This window comes from Spea bombifrons, chromosome 1, assembly GCF_027358695.1.
Source record: "Spea bombifrons isolate aSpeBom1 chromosome 1, aSpeBom1.2.pri, whole genome shotgun sequence".
In the NCBI taxonomy this organism is placed as follows: Eukaryota; Metazoa; Chordata; class Amphibia; order Anura; family Pelobatidae; genus Spea; species Spea bombifrons.
Genome location: NC_071087.1, coordinates 134,576,215 through 134,591,700, shown reverse-complemented (window position 1 = coordinate 134,591,700; position 15,486 = coordinate 134,576,215). Strand labels below are relative to the sequence as shown.

Sequence of the window (15,486 nt, the reverse complement as noted above, 5' to 3'; positions counted from 1 at the left end):
AGCCATTTGGTTAACCTAGTTGGCGATACATAGGGTCTTCACGATGGACTATTAAAGGGTTAATATTTCAAGTGTGTCAGCTCATTCAGAAAGTTTGCAGGTATGCTGGCTACCAGCACACCTGGGGACTCTGTGAGTTTCGCTGCCTCTCCGCACCGCACCGGAAAACTGTGGCGCCCCACTCCCCTTAAACAGCGCCGTGTCCTGCGGCGTCAGTGGGACTTCCTGCCCGTTTTGCCGGGGCTCCGGGTAGCCGGGGGCCATAAAGTTCAGGGCTACCAGTGCGTCTTTGAGAATTGGTGGCCTCTGCTAAGAAGACGGCTCTTATTAGTAAATATGCCATTGCGTTTGGGGGCTGCTTTCTCCAAATCATCTGTTTTATTATTATTCCCTGTTACTGTCAGCTTTGCGATGTGACACTTCTAACCTGTTGTACTCGTTTATCCACCCGGCAGAGTTTTTGAGAGTCCTGAAATATGTATTGCAGCCCTTGAATTTCTTATGCCCGCGACGCAAAACGGAGCTTCACACGTAACGTGAAAGAAAGACTTCTGAGGTCTAGAAAGCTGACGAGAGTCTCTTATCTACTTTATTAATATTTTCCCACTACAAGGTATCCGCAATTTCCTACAACCTTATAGCGCCGTCATTACATTCCCTTCTAAAGCCCAGCATTCAGCCCGTCCCTGCAGAATAGGAGCCGAGTGGGGCAACCGCTCTTTGCCGCCCCAAGCCCTTTTTTTTTTTTTTAAAGCCGAGAAGAGAGAGGGAGAGGGCGCTGAGTGGTTTTATCTTACCAAGTTGTCAGTACCCGCTCGGCGCCCTCTCTCTCTCTCCTCTGCGAGCCCTCTACCTCGGTCTCGGTGCCGGCTTGTAATGTTGACCGCCGGAAGATGACGTCATTTCCTGCGCTCAGCATTACAAGCCGGCACCGAGACCGAGCAGGGAGACTCACCACAGGACTGCTGAAAGGTAAGTATGGGGGGGGGAGGAAGGGTAGATAATGGGGGGGCGGCAGGGAGAGGAAGGGTAGATAATGATGGGGGGGGCGGCATTTTAAACTTTGCCCCAGGCAGCATTTTGTCTTGGGCCGGCCCTGTCTATAGATTGTGTTAAGGGACGGTGGCTGATATCAGGGTTTACTCGGTCCTAGAAACAGCAGCATCATCCTCAACAACGTTCGCTCCCGGTGTCCCGGGATACAAAGGGGTGGAGCCTAAGAGTTATGTAGTGATGTGTGGCTGCACCTACTTTAGGCCACACCCATTTCGTCCCAGGGTCTCTGGAGCTCATTTAGAAGCATTTAAGCTGTGTGCATCTTAAACATACACGGCTGAAACACAATGCTGGCTGTGCACGGTGTAAGGCTTTGTGAGCAGGCAGTATTTTCAAGTTGAGACAGACCCGAATCTGGTGGGACAGGAACCACAGTCAAAAAAAGAGACTGTCCCCGCAAATTCAGGACTGTTGGCAGGTATGCCGTATGGTAATCTTATCTTTTGTATTATGGTGATAAAGCTTTGAGAGTGTTCTGTAACTTCCTGTTTCATGCAAGAATACAATCTGCATACATGTCTGCGGTTTGACTGCTGTATACACATTGCCATGGTTACGGTATTTACACCATATCTCTCCAGCCCACCACAAATCAGCTTTACTGTGGGGGAACAAAGGCGTACTGACCAGCGCCCATTACATGATACGACTGTGAATGCTCTGAACGTAAACCACGCATTTGCTTTGGAATAATGAGCCCGGGTGCCATCATTTCTCCTTCCCGAAGGTCGGAATTCCTGTTCAGACATAAACATGCGCAGAGACCAGGTAGTCCTACCTGTTAGTGGACACTCGGCAGTATCTTGCAGCGTGTTATATTGACACACCACTTGTTTGGTGCCATTTGTTGGACGCCTGTTTGTTTTGAGGATCCCGCAGAAGAATCTGGGTGTGAGTCCCTTTAACCTGTTTGTGCAGAACAACATTCTATACAATATGTAAAGAATGGTCCTTAAAGGGACAGTCCAGTTATCATACACTTCTTAGCCGACAGTGTCGGGCACATAAATATTTGGACAGTGACACGATTGTCATGATTTGGGCTCTGAACACCATCGCAATGGATTTGAAATCAAGCAACCGAGGTGCGACAGACTTTAATTCTGCGTGAGCCGTTGAGATTATTGAGATTTTCATACATAGCCCCACTGTGTTCAGGGGCTCCAAAGTAACTGGACAAGTGCTGTGCTAAACCTATCACCCAGTTTGGATGTGCAGATCCTCGAATGAAAGCTGAAAGTCTGCACTTGATCACACCTTGATTGCTTCATTTCAAATCGCTTGTGGTGGAGCTGAGCTAAAATAATGTCACTGTCCAAATATTTATGGACCTGACTGTACTTACCAACAGGCAGTCCCGGCGCTGGTTCGGTGGATGATGCGGGTGGGGTTCTGTTGAGACCCCCTGCACACGTGCGGTATGTTAATGCGATAAATAATGTGCTTCGAAGCATTGGCTTTGTTGCTTCTGAGTGGTTTTCTACCTTGCTGTGATTCCTGTGACCAAATGATTTCCCATCTACCTGAAGGAGCCTGACTATTTTATACACTATTTAGTATGACCTCTTCACCCGTTGTACTACACTGTGGAATATTATGGTGCTATATAAAACAATAAATAATAAATTATATTAATCCCCATTGTAAATTTCTAGCTTTGTTGTTCCTTTTTAAATATATGTATTGTACAAAACGCTGTGTGAATTGTTGGCGCTATATAAATAATAATATTATTAGTCGGTGCTTTTGTGCAGTACACATTAATGACAGTAGGGGGCTGCACTGCACGGTTGGCTGCTTATTGTGATGCCAGCCAATGGGGGTTTTTTCGTGACAAGGGTGTCACACGTACGGACCTATGCTATGCATTATTAGAATGTAAAAAGAAAAAATATTGATAATGTGGGGCTTTCCTTTGAAACTATATTCCTACATATCATAAAATACCCCAAATAAACCACTAATAAGAGGGCAAAAAGTGACATTTTCTTTGCAATTTTCTTAGAGTTTCTTCCACAGAATAGATGGCGCAACTGAACAATTAATGCTACAGTAATACCCCACGTAGCTTTGGGGGGCATTGGTGAACGATGAACAACTTGAGCATAGTATATATATATAAATAATATATATATATATATATATATATATATATATACAAATAAAATAAATATAAATAATAGAATATATGTTGTTCCAATAAAGTCCTGTTATCCGCATTTATATGAAGGTCACATTGTTGTCAGTCATGTGATGTTTCGGGTGATGTTTCCTGCACAAGCACTGCACTGAGGTTATTGATTATGGAAATGATACTGAAGTCCTTTTCTCCATAGACTTTTATTAGTCAGAGTGTCAGGCGGGTGATCAAAGCTAAGCCATTCTATAGTTTCCAACAAGCAGCAAGAACTTTGATAAATCAACTGTCTAATAGATTGGGTTCCGATAATGGAGCTAGAGCCAAACAGAGGGGTGACAGACAGCTGTGTGAAAACGTCTCCACCTAACGTATGGGTTTGCCTTAGTCTGTTAATTCTAGTCTTGTCATACACTCCGAATATATATCATGAGAAGCGCTGCGTAATTGTTGGCGCTATATAAATAAAATATAATAATTTTATATAATAAAATTGTAATATAGGGTAGCTGTATAGTTTAAATTTCCTCTCTATATTAGCCTATACCCATTCTGCTGGGGGGCTGCTCAATTTACCTATCACTCCCTCAGAAAAGTAAAACTTGTAAGAATAGCCGTTCTTTCTGACACCAACATCTGCTTCCCTGCATATTTTCGTTTATGAATTAGCGCAAGCGCACCCCAATGTCTCCGCCCCCTGCCGGTCATCGACCAGCAGCGAACTCTATTGTTTTCCTCCTTCCTCTCGATAGACCCCGGCTATAGCCGGATGTGACGCAGCGGGAGTGACGGCGAGGCTTGTTTTTGTTGTTGTTTCGCTTCCTCCTTTCGCTCCTCCCTGCCGTGTTGTGTCTCCCAGTCGCCAGGCACCCGGACCGCGCTGTCTCCGGGATGTGCCGGTCGCCAACATGGAAAGTAAACGCGTGGAGGTTCCTGACGGAGTGCTGGACGACCTGTGCAGGTGAGAGCGGCCGCTGCGCACCCCGCCCCATGTCCGTTATATAGCAGCGGAGGGGGAGGGGCGCTAATACAGGTGAACGGGCGCTCTGCGGGCATGTGGTTACATTGGTCGCTTCCGCGATGTGAGAATCAAGGTTAACGCTGTGTAGCACGGAGGGCGCGTTTACTGTAACCGCGACAGTAAGTTGCTTGTTTAGAGGTCTTTCCAGGGTACGAAGCGGCTCATCTTGGGCCTGTAGGTAAAACGAGTTTGGGGCAAGAGCAGCACACCCCAAAGGGACATTGTGGGTTATGTAAATGCGGTGCGTCAGGCACCCTGGGCCTTCTGTTACCGGTCAAGGGGTAAAGCTGGGATCGTCAGACCTAATGCTGTGCCGCTGATTACAAACCAGACCAAATACACCATATAAAAGAATATTTGTAATCGCTAAGATATAAGGAACGACCGGGCAATAAAATAACATTTCTGCAATTCTGCTCAGAATTTCTTCAAGACGGGAAACGAAAAAAATGTCAGCCTGTGAGATCGGCTGGGCGGGCGGCAAGAGAATAATCCCTGATCTGTGCCAGCATGCAGCTATCGGGAACTCTGATGCCGCTGTAAGCCCTCCATGAAAATTAAATGATGCAAACACGAGCATACGTATTAAATGTACTGATTTCTAACAAAGTGCGTTAACTGCAACTCCCATCACCGTCAGGCAGATTAATGATGGCCGTAATGGGATATGTAGCTTTATAAAGTATGATTTTTGTACCGATGTTGTGTTTTTGTTTTGCGTGATTCTTATGGTTGTGCATTACACAGCTTCGTGGGCAGTCTGCGTGTGCAACCGTTATTTCAATGTGACTATTCTATTGCAGAACATATATCCACACGGGCATTACCTTACAAATGCACAGGCATTTATTTATATATAATATATACACGCGCACACACACACACTACACAATGTGAACGGTATGTTAGCGTCATTTTAACGATCTGCGTTTATTTATTGTTGGTTGGATCAGGTGGGGTTTGTAAGGGCGATGCGTCAGGACAGTAGGCAGTATTGTGCGGATTGTGTTATGTTAACGTGTTGTTTGCAGCGCTGCGTGGATTGTTGGCGCTGTATAAATAAATAATTATAATGTTTGTTTGTTCTTGACAGCCGATTTATTCTACATATTCCCAGCGAAGAGAGAGACAACGCAATCAGGGTTTGCTTCCAGATTGAACTGGCCCATTGGTTTTACTTAGACTTCTGGATGCAGAACTTTCCAGGCCTGCCTGCCTGCGGGATAAGAGACTTCGCTAAAGCTGATATCCTTTCTCACACCTTCAGAAATACAGCTTACATGATGTTACCTATTGTACAGCACTTCGGAATATGATGGTGCTATATAAAACAATAGTAAATTAAAAAAAATATATATATAAAACTGATGGCGCTAAATAAAATAGTAAATAAAAAATATAAAACTGATGGCGCTATATAAAACAATAGTAAATAATATAAAACAATGATGGCGCTATATAGAACAATAGTAAATAAATAATATAAAAGAATGATGGTGCTATATAAAACAGTAAATAATAGTTTATTTGGCAAACAGCAGCAGTTTCTCTAGCAGTATTACAAAATGATCAATTACTAAAACCCGTTACAACGCTCTGGCATAGAAGGAGCCAATGCAGCTTACAATCTATTAGTAGGTTGATGGGGACGTTTGTTTTAATAAGCAGTGGAAGGGAGTAGGTTTTCTTAGTAGATTTAGGTAATTCTCTTCTGTATCTCCATTATTTACAGGGGAGAAACCCTTTTTCTTTTATAAAGCACGCTGTCTTTTGGCCTTCTTTCTAATGTTTGCTGCAGGAGGTCACAGTTGGGTATCTTACTAAAGGGCAAAATCGTACCTTTTTAATTTTTTTGCTTGTATATTTAGAAATGTTATGTTCAGTTTCCTTTACACAACGTGTACTTTTCCAGCATTGTCCCTTTTTACTTCCAAACGGCGAAGACGTGCAGAGAGTCCTGAATGAATGGAAGGAATATAAAATGGGGGTTCCCACCTATGGTGCCATTATTCTCGATGAGACCCTGGAAAACGTAAGCAACCTTATTCTGCAGGAGCTGACAGCCCTTACCAGACGTAGCCGGACACGTTACTTCTCTTCTCTCATCGGCTTGGTGAAAACCAATAAGAGTTGTTTCTAAATGTCACAGAATATTATATTATAAATGTGGTTTGATTGTTAACTAGCTACTGGGTAAATAGAACCTATTTACAGTAGAGTATTGTATTTATAAGCGTATTATAACCAAGGCTAAGAGCTTCTATGTCACATCAACATTACTTACAAAAGATACTCTTATTGTGTGCAGCATAAAGATAGCTGCTTAAGGGGCTAATTACAGTTTACTTAATACCCCTTTGTCTCTTAATGCTAGGAATAGAGCATCACATACGCTCTTATACCCTAGGTTTGAGGGCTAATGTTGAAGCCATTCATTGTTTCAATAAGAACAGAAGCCTTTGTTGTAAAAGTCATGCACGAACTTGGCTCCGAGTTTTAGCCAGCGATCGTGCCCTATATCCATGTTTTTATTCATATTTTTATTTCTTACCTCCAGGTGCTGCTTGTTCAAGGCTATCTAGCAAAGTCTGGATGGGGATTTCCGAAAGGCAAAGTTAATAAAGAAGAAGCTCCTCACGACTGCGCTGCCAGAGAGGTGTGCTAACGATCAGTCACATTGCACGACGTTTCCCCCACCGTGTGTTACTGTTTGGCTTGTGCTCCTATTTATTTCCATTTCTGATACCAACCAGGCTTTCGGCATTAGCGGGAGCTGATTTCACACATATCTGTAGTGCCTTTTAAGCTGGACAGTGCATATCTAACCCTTGCAGTTGTTTGTTTTCTGGATTTCGGTTTTTAGCGGTGTTAAAGTATTGGTGATGCATCGTCTCTGGAATCACACCGTCTCCCACAGAAGGCTGGAACTGGCCTTTAGAAGGGGATCGCTTCCACCGATACTCTTTCGTTAAGTGCCACGTTCAGTCTGACTGCCACTAATCCTGGAACCTGTTTGATATTTTCAGGTGTTTGAGGAGACGGGGTTTGATATAAAGGATCGAATGTGCGTTGATGACTACATTGAGCTGAGAATTAATGATCAGCTTGCACGCTTGTATATAATTCCCGGAGTTCCCAAAGACACCAAGTTTAACCCCAAAACAAGGAGAGAAATCAGAGTAAGTTAATATTAGCAGTCTGCAGTTCCATTGTCTTGTTTTCATTTTTCATATATCCCTGTAGTCACATCATTTCTTCTCATTACTCTACACACAGGATTTGCACATTTTATTCTTAGGGATTCATTGGCGATGGGCAACTTCACGTTCCCCGTTGTGTTTCAGTCCGTTGCCATTTATTGTAGTCTGTCTTAGTTATGGTGTTACACTCCCTCTTTAGAATAATCAGGGTCTCAGTGTAGGTCTGCTTTCACTCTCACTCTCTAAATATATATATACCTGTTTGGGATCAGACAAATCTCCATTCAAATAGTTTCTTTGCAAACCCAACTTCCATACATTTGAAGGACATGAACCGACAGGCAATGTTTAGAGGCAATTTCTGTTTATGTAGACTTGTCAGTAAATTTTGTTATGTATGAAAGAAATGACAATATATATATGTATTTTTTTTTTAGAATATTGAATGGTTTCCGATTGAGAAATTGCCCTGCCATAAAAATGACATGACTCCCAAGTCTAAGCTTGGTTTGGCTCCCAACAAGTTTTTTATGGTGATTCCCTTTATTAGGTAGGCGTATATTTCTCTTTCCTGCTATTTATTTTGAGAATAATAATTCTGTGCTATGTGGCATTGAGAAGACTGACATATCTCACACATTCTGAATCAATTCCTGTCCTCAGGCCGCTACGGGACTGGCTGCACAAAAAGCTTGGGGATTCATCTGATAGCGATAACGGATTCATGTCAACAGGGAGCACTCCATCCAAACCCAATGGGGAGAAGTCAAAGTAAGCCAGCACGCCTGGGCCAACCAGCAAAACCTAGTTTAAAACAGGCTAAAACAGTTTAGAATCATTTCTCCTTCACTTTGGTCAATTTCATATTTCCAAGGAAAATGGATATAGCTGTATTAGCCTAAGAGAAGATGAAGTCTTTCTCAGATGTCATGCTATCCATATGAGGATGGGATGCGTTTAGAATGGCACAATCAAATGTATCCACTCTGACAAATGACACCGTCTTTCCTGTTTTCGTGTCACCCAAGGGATGTCATTTTACATATTCATCCTTGTGCCATATTACTACAAGCTAATAAAATTGAAGTATATCCTGATTTATTTCCCTTTCCTTCCTAATCCAACACTATATATGTAGAATATATATGGTAAGAATATAACTTATTTCATCACCATTAAAATACCAAAATCTAATGCTGCCTAACTGTGATCCTTGGGCTCCACCATCATGCTTCATCGTAAGTCTAGATAAATGTACTATGTAGCTGATTGTTTAAATCGCATCTCTAGTATCTGTAATTTCTACACATGATTAGTAATTCTCAAGTCGGTTGTAGTGAAGTTAAAACGTTGTTAAAGTTTGTGCCTTTCATAGAATATGTTTCTTGCGATTATCTTTGACGGCCTCAGCCAGTAATACTGTGGCTGAAGCAAGCCCTGCTTTGCTTCCTTTCTGTCCGTCCAGCCAAAGATATTTAAACATAATGGCATAAATGGTGCTCCTTTTGTGTTTACAGGTCTAAGATGCGTTGTGTTCCACAGTTTTCTGAGCTTTCTCCAGCAGACCAATGGACAAAGGCCAAGCAACAACAAAACAACAAGCCTCACAGCAATTTTAATCCTGTAGAAATGTCAGAATTACTAAAGATTAAGGTAATACTTTATGATAAGAAAGCTCACTGTTTTCCAGTAATTAGGAAAATTGTTGTTCTGTTTTCCATTTTCAGTGGTACTCACATCCTTAGCGAGTGCTAATTGTGAACACTCACCTGTAATTGCACACAAACACCTGGCTACGTTATATTTCAAATAGCCGCTTTAGTCACCTCTATCGCTTGAGTCTATCAGGAGAGATGATGTGCCTCCATCAGCACAAACCTCTCTTCTCTCCACTTTCCCCTGATGCAGACATGAGGGGGTCAATAAAAGGGAGATGTTCCGGGTTCCCAGCAGCCCACCATGCGTTGGGACCTCGGCATGCTCCAACCCCTCAGGTGATTGTGAAGGGATGAGCAATGGCTTAAACAACTCGACACGTTCCGTATGGTGCCTCTACTTCTTCATTATGTTTTTGCATAATTATTTTTTTCTCGTCTTATTTCTTAGAACCTCAAGAGTAATGGCAAAAAGCTGCACCAGGATTCACCAAACCAGAAGAAGAAACCAAACGGAGTTCCCAGTCAGCACGGCAAACAGCCAAACAATAATGCAGTAAGCTTCGGGTTTTCTAAATTAAAAAGAAAATCCATGTTCACCTCCAGTGCCGAGATGTACTTTATGCTGTGTATATTCTGTACATCTCACATAACGAGTCTGTGGATCCGAGACCAAGTTACATAAATGAATGAATCCAGAGCTTGGTTCATTTAATGAAACTTACCGTGTTACATGTGTATGTGTTTAAAATTAAATGTTTTCTTTTGCCATTGTTATTATGGAACTCTTCATAGAGTTCACACACAGTATGTTAGTGACCTCCGGACATAGATTTTCCTTCCGTATGACTTGCTTGCCGTTCCTGCGTGCTCGCTGTAGAATTAAATCAGATTCCTTATTCCGCGCATGTTGCGTGGGTCGGTTCAGACCACTGAGAGTCGTGAACAGTATGTTGTTGTTATTGTCCTTCTCCAATGTGCCCAGAAGGAAGCAAAATGGAAGGCTGTGCGTTTTCTTCTTCAGTATTTAAATAATGTTTGGTTTTCTTGCCCCCTAGAAATTGGAGAAAAAACTTAACCCCAGAAGACTTAATGACACGTTTGATATCGGTAAGCATCTCTCTGGTATTGCTTCTTGGTTTTGTCTAAAGGTTCAAAGCTATGATAAGCCGCCAACGTTTTAGAGAGCTCTCGGAACACTAAATCTGTAGCTTAAATGATATGCGTCTTCAGCAGGCTCTGAAGTGTTGTTTGATTGTGTTTATTGCACTTTAACCCAGTGCTTCTTGACTTCTTCGGCCTGAAATTGTCCTTTATCCTGTGCTACAGACTCTGCGTTTGACAGCTTCTCCCCCGGTGAAGAACAGCAGAGCGATCCCTCGGAAGATGTTCTGGATATTTGCCAGTACCCGTTCTCCTCAAGAGCTTTCCTTGGCTTCAGGTTTGACCGGGATGCGATCATGAAATCGTGTGACCTCTGACATATTAGCAAGGCTCCCAGCTGCTATGAGCAGGTTCAGATCAAGCCTTACCCTCCTCAGGTTCTTGTTTATCTCTAAAGGACATGCCGGGATTCACTGGTGGTTTGGAAAAAGTTCTGTTCCGAGGGCAGCACTTACTACATGGTTCTAATCCATTTGTTGTCTCTCTCTTCTTGCACTGTATTTTGCAATATTATCTTTATTTTTATACACAAGTACCTTTTCAGTGTTTTGACTCTTCTAGATTTGAGAGTGAGAAGAGTTAAACAATATACATGTGCATAGATGTGTGTGTGTGTGTGTGTGACCTCTGACTCTCAAAGGGTTAAGTAGGTACTCAGTGGGCATTGTCTAGATGTATAGATATTTCTGTTCTTAAGAAACTGGCTCTTCTTTCTTCTACTCCCTGATGTAGATGTGACAGGCCTGTTTAATTGCGCCTTTATGCAACCTGAGGCTTTCTTTCGAACTGCTTGTTTCAAACACGTATGCACTTGCCTTCTCGGATACACGGTGCATGTGAATAGACAGACGTGTGCCGCAGGCTGTGATGGCTGCATGCAGTCACCGTGCTAATAGAACCTTCTCGGTCTTGTGTCTGTTTTTTTTATTTTTATTCAGTGATTTATTTTTTATAATCACGGCAATTGTGAAAGCTGTGAACGGAAACAAGCATATGGAAATGTTCGTGTTTTAAATCTGCCGCTAACAAAAAGGTGTTGGGGTCTAATGAAGTCTCAACATAAGGATTTTCTCTTGTGTGGCCCATCCTGCTTTGGCCTGATGGTGTAGATAGGGATAAGGGGAGCAACATAGACACGAGCTGATGCGGTCAGCCTGTGCAGCCTCTTACTAGGATCATGTAGCGGGAGAGTGCCTGTGTGTGACTGTATGCCTGTGTGTGTGTGTGTGTGAGACTGTATATCTGTATGCGTGACACTGAATGCCTGTGTGTATGGGTGCCCATCAGACTACGGCTGTGGCAACAGTGGCAGCCACAAAAAAACTAAATTATTGGAACCATACCTTCTCAGCTGGACTAGAACCCTTTATTCTTGCCGAAGAGTGTAAGAGTCATAACCGTAGTGTCTCCCCGCCACCCAGCTGCTTCCGAGAGTCCGTTGACAAGCTGGGGACATTGGCACGTGGGTCGTAAGACTTCTCCTTTACTTTATTGAAGACATTAGACTCCAGCTGATGTCACGGATTTCTCCTTTCCATGCGGTGTGACCGGTGCTGGGTTTTCTGTAGCGATATGAATGTCTTTCTTTGCACTTGTTGACCAATATGAATATATTAATATTAATTCCAGTCCTCGCCATGTGCCTCCGCTCCAGCACTGAGATACTCGGTCAGCAGGTTCACTTCCATTTCCTTCAGTACAATTCAGTTATCAGAAATCCATTTATATCCTTCGTACTCCAGGATTTTACATTTACAGAGCTGCGGGTCCGAGCCCTTTGCCTTTCACTATACGGTATAGTTTACAGCTATGGTTTCTGTTAGTATTACTGATGAGTTTTTATTTGCAATGCCTTTGCTGGGATGTCCTGTTTGCTGCCTTCTAGGACCGGAGTTGTGCCGCTCTGGTTTGGAAGCAGGAATGTGGCCTGAGGTTTTCCTTTATGTCGGTGATTCCAGATGCAGTCTTTCTCAACCTGTAGTACGTTTACCCCACGGGGCACATCTGGGAGAATCCAGTCCATGGATACTATTGTAATTTATTAAATGAATCCATTATGGATGATGTTACATTCTGAATATCTGATAAACACATTGGATTTGCAAATTCTGATACTTTATGTTATGAGCAAGAGGTCCTGAAACGTTGCAGTAAGCGTGACTTTGTGTGTCTGAGAAGGATCTGTGCAGACTATCGATGAGTCCTGTAGTTGGCAGCTTACCGTGTGAGGTACATGATTTGGTCGTCGGTGATTGACTCCGGATATCTTACTGACTGCTTCTTGCACAAAGTCTCCAAACATGTCTGATGCATTTGCTTTGTACACTGCTCTTCATGGTGGTGAGAACAAGTTTGCATATCATGCTAAGTAAGGTCGATGCAGCTGGGATTCTGGATGTCATGTGTAACTTGTGTCTTTATCGAGAATACTGTGAACGCCCCACGCATTACACTAATGTGCACATTTCAGACTCGATGAATGGAGTTTGTGTTGTTTAGCAAACTTTAAAGAAGAGACCTTCCGTGGTTACTTTGGATGGTGAACAGTTTGTATCCATCACAAGTAATGTCTTTAATGTGAATCTCTCCAGAGAAGCTTCTTTGTGAATGCATGTAGATAGGCCTTCAGCTTCCGCTTATTGTTTTGTTTTAGTTTTTTTTCCTTTTTTTAACCCCTTCTGTACCGGTGACGTACCTGGAACTTCCTGGTTGGGTCGCCCACAGACCGGGGCGTACCAGGCACGTCATCGATGATGCGCGATCCAGCGAATCACGAGCACGGAATTAAAATATTTAACTAAAACTGCGGTCTTCAAGGGATGACGCAGTACGAGAACGGCGGTCTTGAAGGGGTTAATATGCCAGAAACCTACCATTCGCTTTGCACTGGTTTATGAAGGTGGATGCTATGGTTGAGGTTGGGCCGAGCCAGTTCCAAAAGTAATCACCTTCATGTGCAGAAGGGGAGGAAGCACTTTAGCTCACGTTCTTCTCTTTCTGGCATTGGCCTTGACTCTACAAGGCTTACCCATCCCTCCTGGATCGGAATACGTGTAACGTGGATCCACTGGTTTTGGTACCACGTGTACTACACGTATCCATAATTCACCGCTAACGTTATCCATTGTGATACAACACACAGCCCTCCCTTTATTGTCTATAACTGAAACAATTATGACACTGGCTGCAAATCGATTGACTGGCTTTTCTTTTTGTTTGCATGTACATTATTACTTTTGGAACCCAAATGGGTCATTTTTATAGGTACTTTTTGATCTGTTCTTCAAGTGCCCCTTGCATGGAAAAAAACAAATCCGAGTATTACATGTACTGTACATGAGACTGTATTGTGTATATATCACTCGTGCCTACACTTTTACTGAGTGCGCTGTTTGTAGTCGTTTTATTTTTCCTTCACCCTGTATTTAACTTTTCATCTGTATCCATACCTGATGAAGTCTTCATTCCCTGAACTATTTGTTTTTGCTCATTCTTACCGATCCCTACAATAATAACCAAACTGCAATAAAAAAACTTTCCAAAAGCAGTTCAGTCTTGTATGTTTTTTTGGGTTTATAAAAGGGCACGAAGTGGTGATTGTAGAATTTGAATGAAACAAAATATACGTAACTCTATTCCCTCCTCGTTTATTTACGACCGCTGCGGAATCACAAACGGTTGTTTACACGTAAATGTTTTATATCTCCTGATGTTTTCATTCACAAATATCCCTTGTTTTAAAGGTGCTCTTAAACTTTAATTGCAGTCTCTATTAAGTTTCACAAATAAAACATAAAACAATCTTATGCTTTTTTTTCTGTCCGCTCCTGGAAGTGATCAGAGTCGTTCAGGCTGCTAATGTGATTGGTGTATTAGTTATGCATGATTTTCAGTTAAATTGTTTTTTTTTAGTCATATTTGCCATCTTATGTTTAATTAACAGGAACAGGCAATAAGGTGAGTAACCTGAATTGTTTTCTGCCATTGGACCAGCCTAGCCTTTTGACAATCATTATAATATATGGCTTTTTGAAGCCACTTGCCAGACGCTTATAACCAATTTCACGTTTAGGCAACCTGTGATTGTTTCTTAAAGTTAATAAGACTGTTTATTCTGATGTGATTAACCAGACTCTGGGAATCTGATAAATATGTCACAATACAAAAACATCTTCTCTTCTGAACACAGCTATTAAATTGGTATACTTTAAATTACACTTGAACAAAGGGGTTTGCATGGGTCTAGTAAATTGGACTAGAACAAATGCCCAGACTCCTTATGAGGCTCCTATGGTACAATAGAATGGCTATGTCTTAATCACCCACTCAGACACTCCGACTAATAGAAGCCTATGGAGGAACAGACTTCATTAGCATAAAGAATCAGCTCAATGCGGCTTTAGGTCGCCCAAAATATCACACGACTGATAGGTAGCCTCCAGGTCTGCTGATAAATGGTTTATTGGGACAAAGGGAGATACTATTTTCTCATAGAATTCCATCAAATTAAGTTCATTAAACATGTTTTTGGGTGTTTCTGTGAAGGTCGCAATCTCTGGGAAAAGGACGTAAAAGAAATCCTGGAAGCATTCAAAGCGGCATATTGGAGGTTTTGTTCATTTTTATATCCTCAGTAATTCTGATAATTTTTTTGTGGATCTTCCCAATGCCAGAAAGTCGTAGTAAAGTCACAGAATATTCCCGGATACAAACTATTTACACGTGTTTAGTATTTATTTGGAATATAAGAACATTTGTAAAATAATTATAAATTGCTCTGTATAAATAAATGCAGGGTTTTTTTTTTTACATTTTGTATCAAATTAACAAAGTTACCATTTTTGACAGAAGCAGGTAATTTTAAGGAAGGCATTGGAACATATAGACATATTACACAATTGTGTTAACAGGCTGTGTTCTGGGGAACAATTCTCCATTTCAATAGACAATACTGACAACACAAGGCATGTAAAGTCTGCCATTACATGTATACATTCAGACTAAGCATGACATGGGAAATGATATAAAAAAAATAGCAAATTAATAAAGACGCGCTTCCATGCAGTACCCCAAAATACAAAGAACCAAATCTGATAGGAACAAAGCTCATAATTGAGATGAAATACAAGATTCTCACGGAGAAAAAACATTGACTGAGGCACCAGTTTAATGAAAGCCCTTTCCTCCTAGAATACCAAAAGTTTGTGTACTAAAGTTACAACCAAAACCTTAACAAGATCAAGTCTTAATTCG

The 15,486-nt window shown here is 41.9% G+C and overlaps 1 protein-coding gene and 1 long non-coding RNA gene across 2 annotated transcripts; both read left to right on the top strand.

The window, feature by feature from the left end:
- The first annotated feature begins 3,995 nt into the window (after nt 1-3,995).
- DCP2 (decapping mRNA 2) lies at nt 3,996-13,780 on the top strand. The gene is made up of 11 exons (XM_053474293.1): nt 3,996-4,154; nt 5,308-5,459; nt 6,119-6,246; nt 6,772-6,870; nt 7,241-7,393; nt 7,852-7,964; nt 8,078-8,185; nt 8,932-9,067; nt 9,521-9,625; nt 10,128-10,179; nt 10,399-13,780. Exons 1-11 carry the CDS (start codon nt 4,102-4,104, stop codon nt 10,548-10,550), a joined length of 1,251 nt encoding a protein of 416 aa, XP_053330268.1. The 5' UTR covers nt 3,996-4,101; the 3' UTR covers nt 10,551-13,780.
- Nucleotides 13,781-14,663: 883 nt separating this feature from the next.
- On the top strand, nt 14,664-15,252 carry LOC128475211 (uncharacterized). Its single transcript, XR_008346473.1, has 2 exons — nt 14,664-14,743; nt 14,799-15,252. It is a non-coding gene; the product is annotated as an uncharacterized LOC128475211 (long non-coding RNA).
- Nucleotides 15,253-15,486: the final 234 nt, after the last annotated feature.

Coding starts and splice junctions, on each gene's coding strand:
- DCP2 (XM_053474293.1), top strand. CDS start 4,102: ATGGAAAGTAAACGCGTGGAGGTTCCTGACGGAGTGCTGGACGACCTG. Junction 5,460..6,118: donor AAGAGACTTCGCTAAAGCTG/ATATCCTTTCTC, acceptor CACAACGTGTAC/TTTTCCAGCATTGTCCCTTT. Junction 7,394..7,851: donor AAACAAGGAGAGAAATCAGA/GTAAGTTAATAT, acceptor TTTTTTTTTTAG/AATATTGAATGGTTTCCGAT.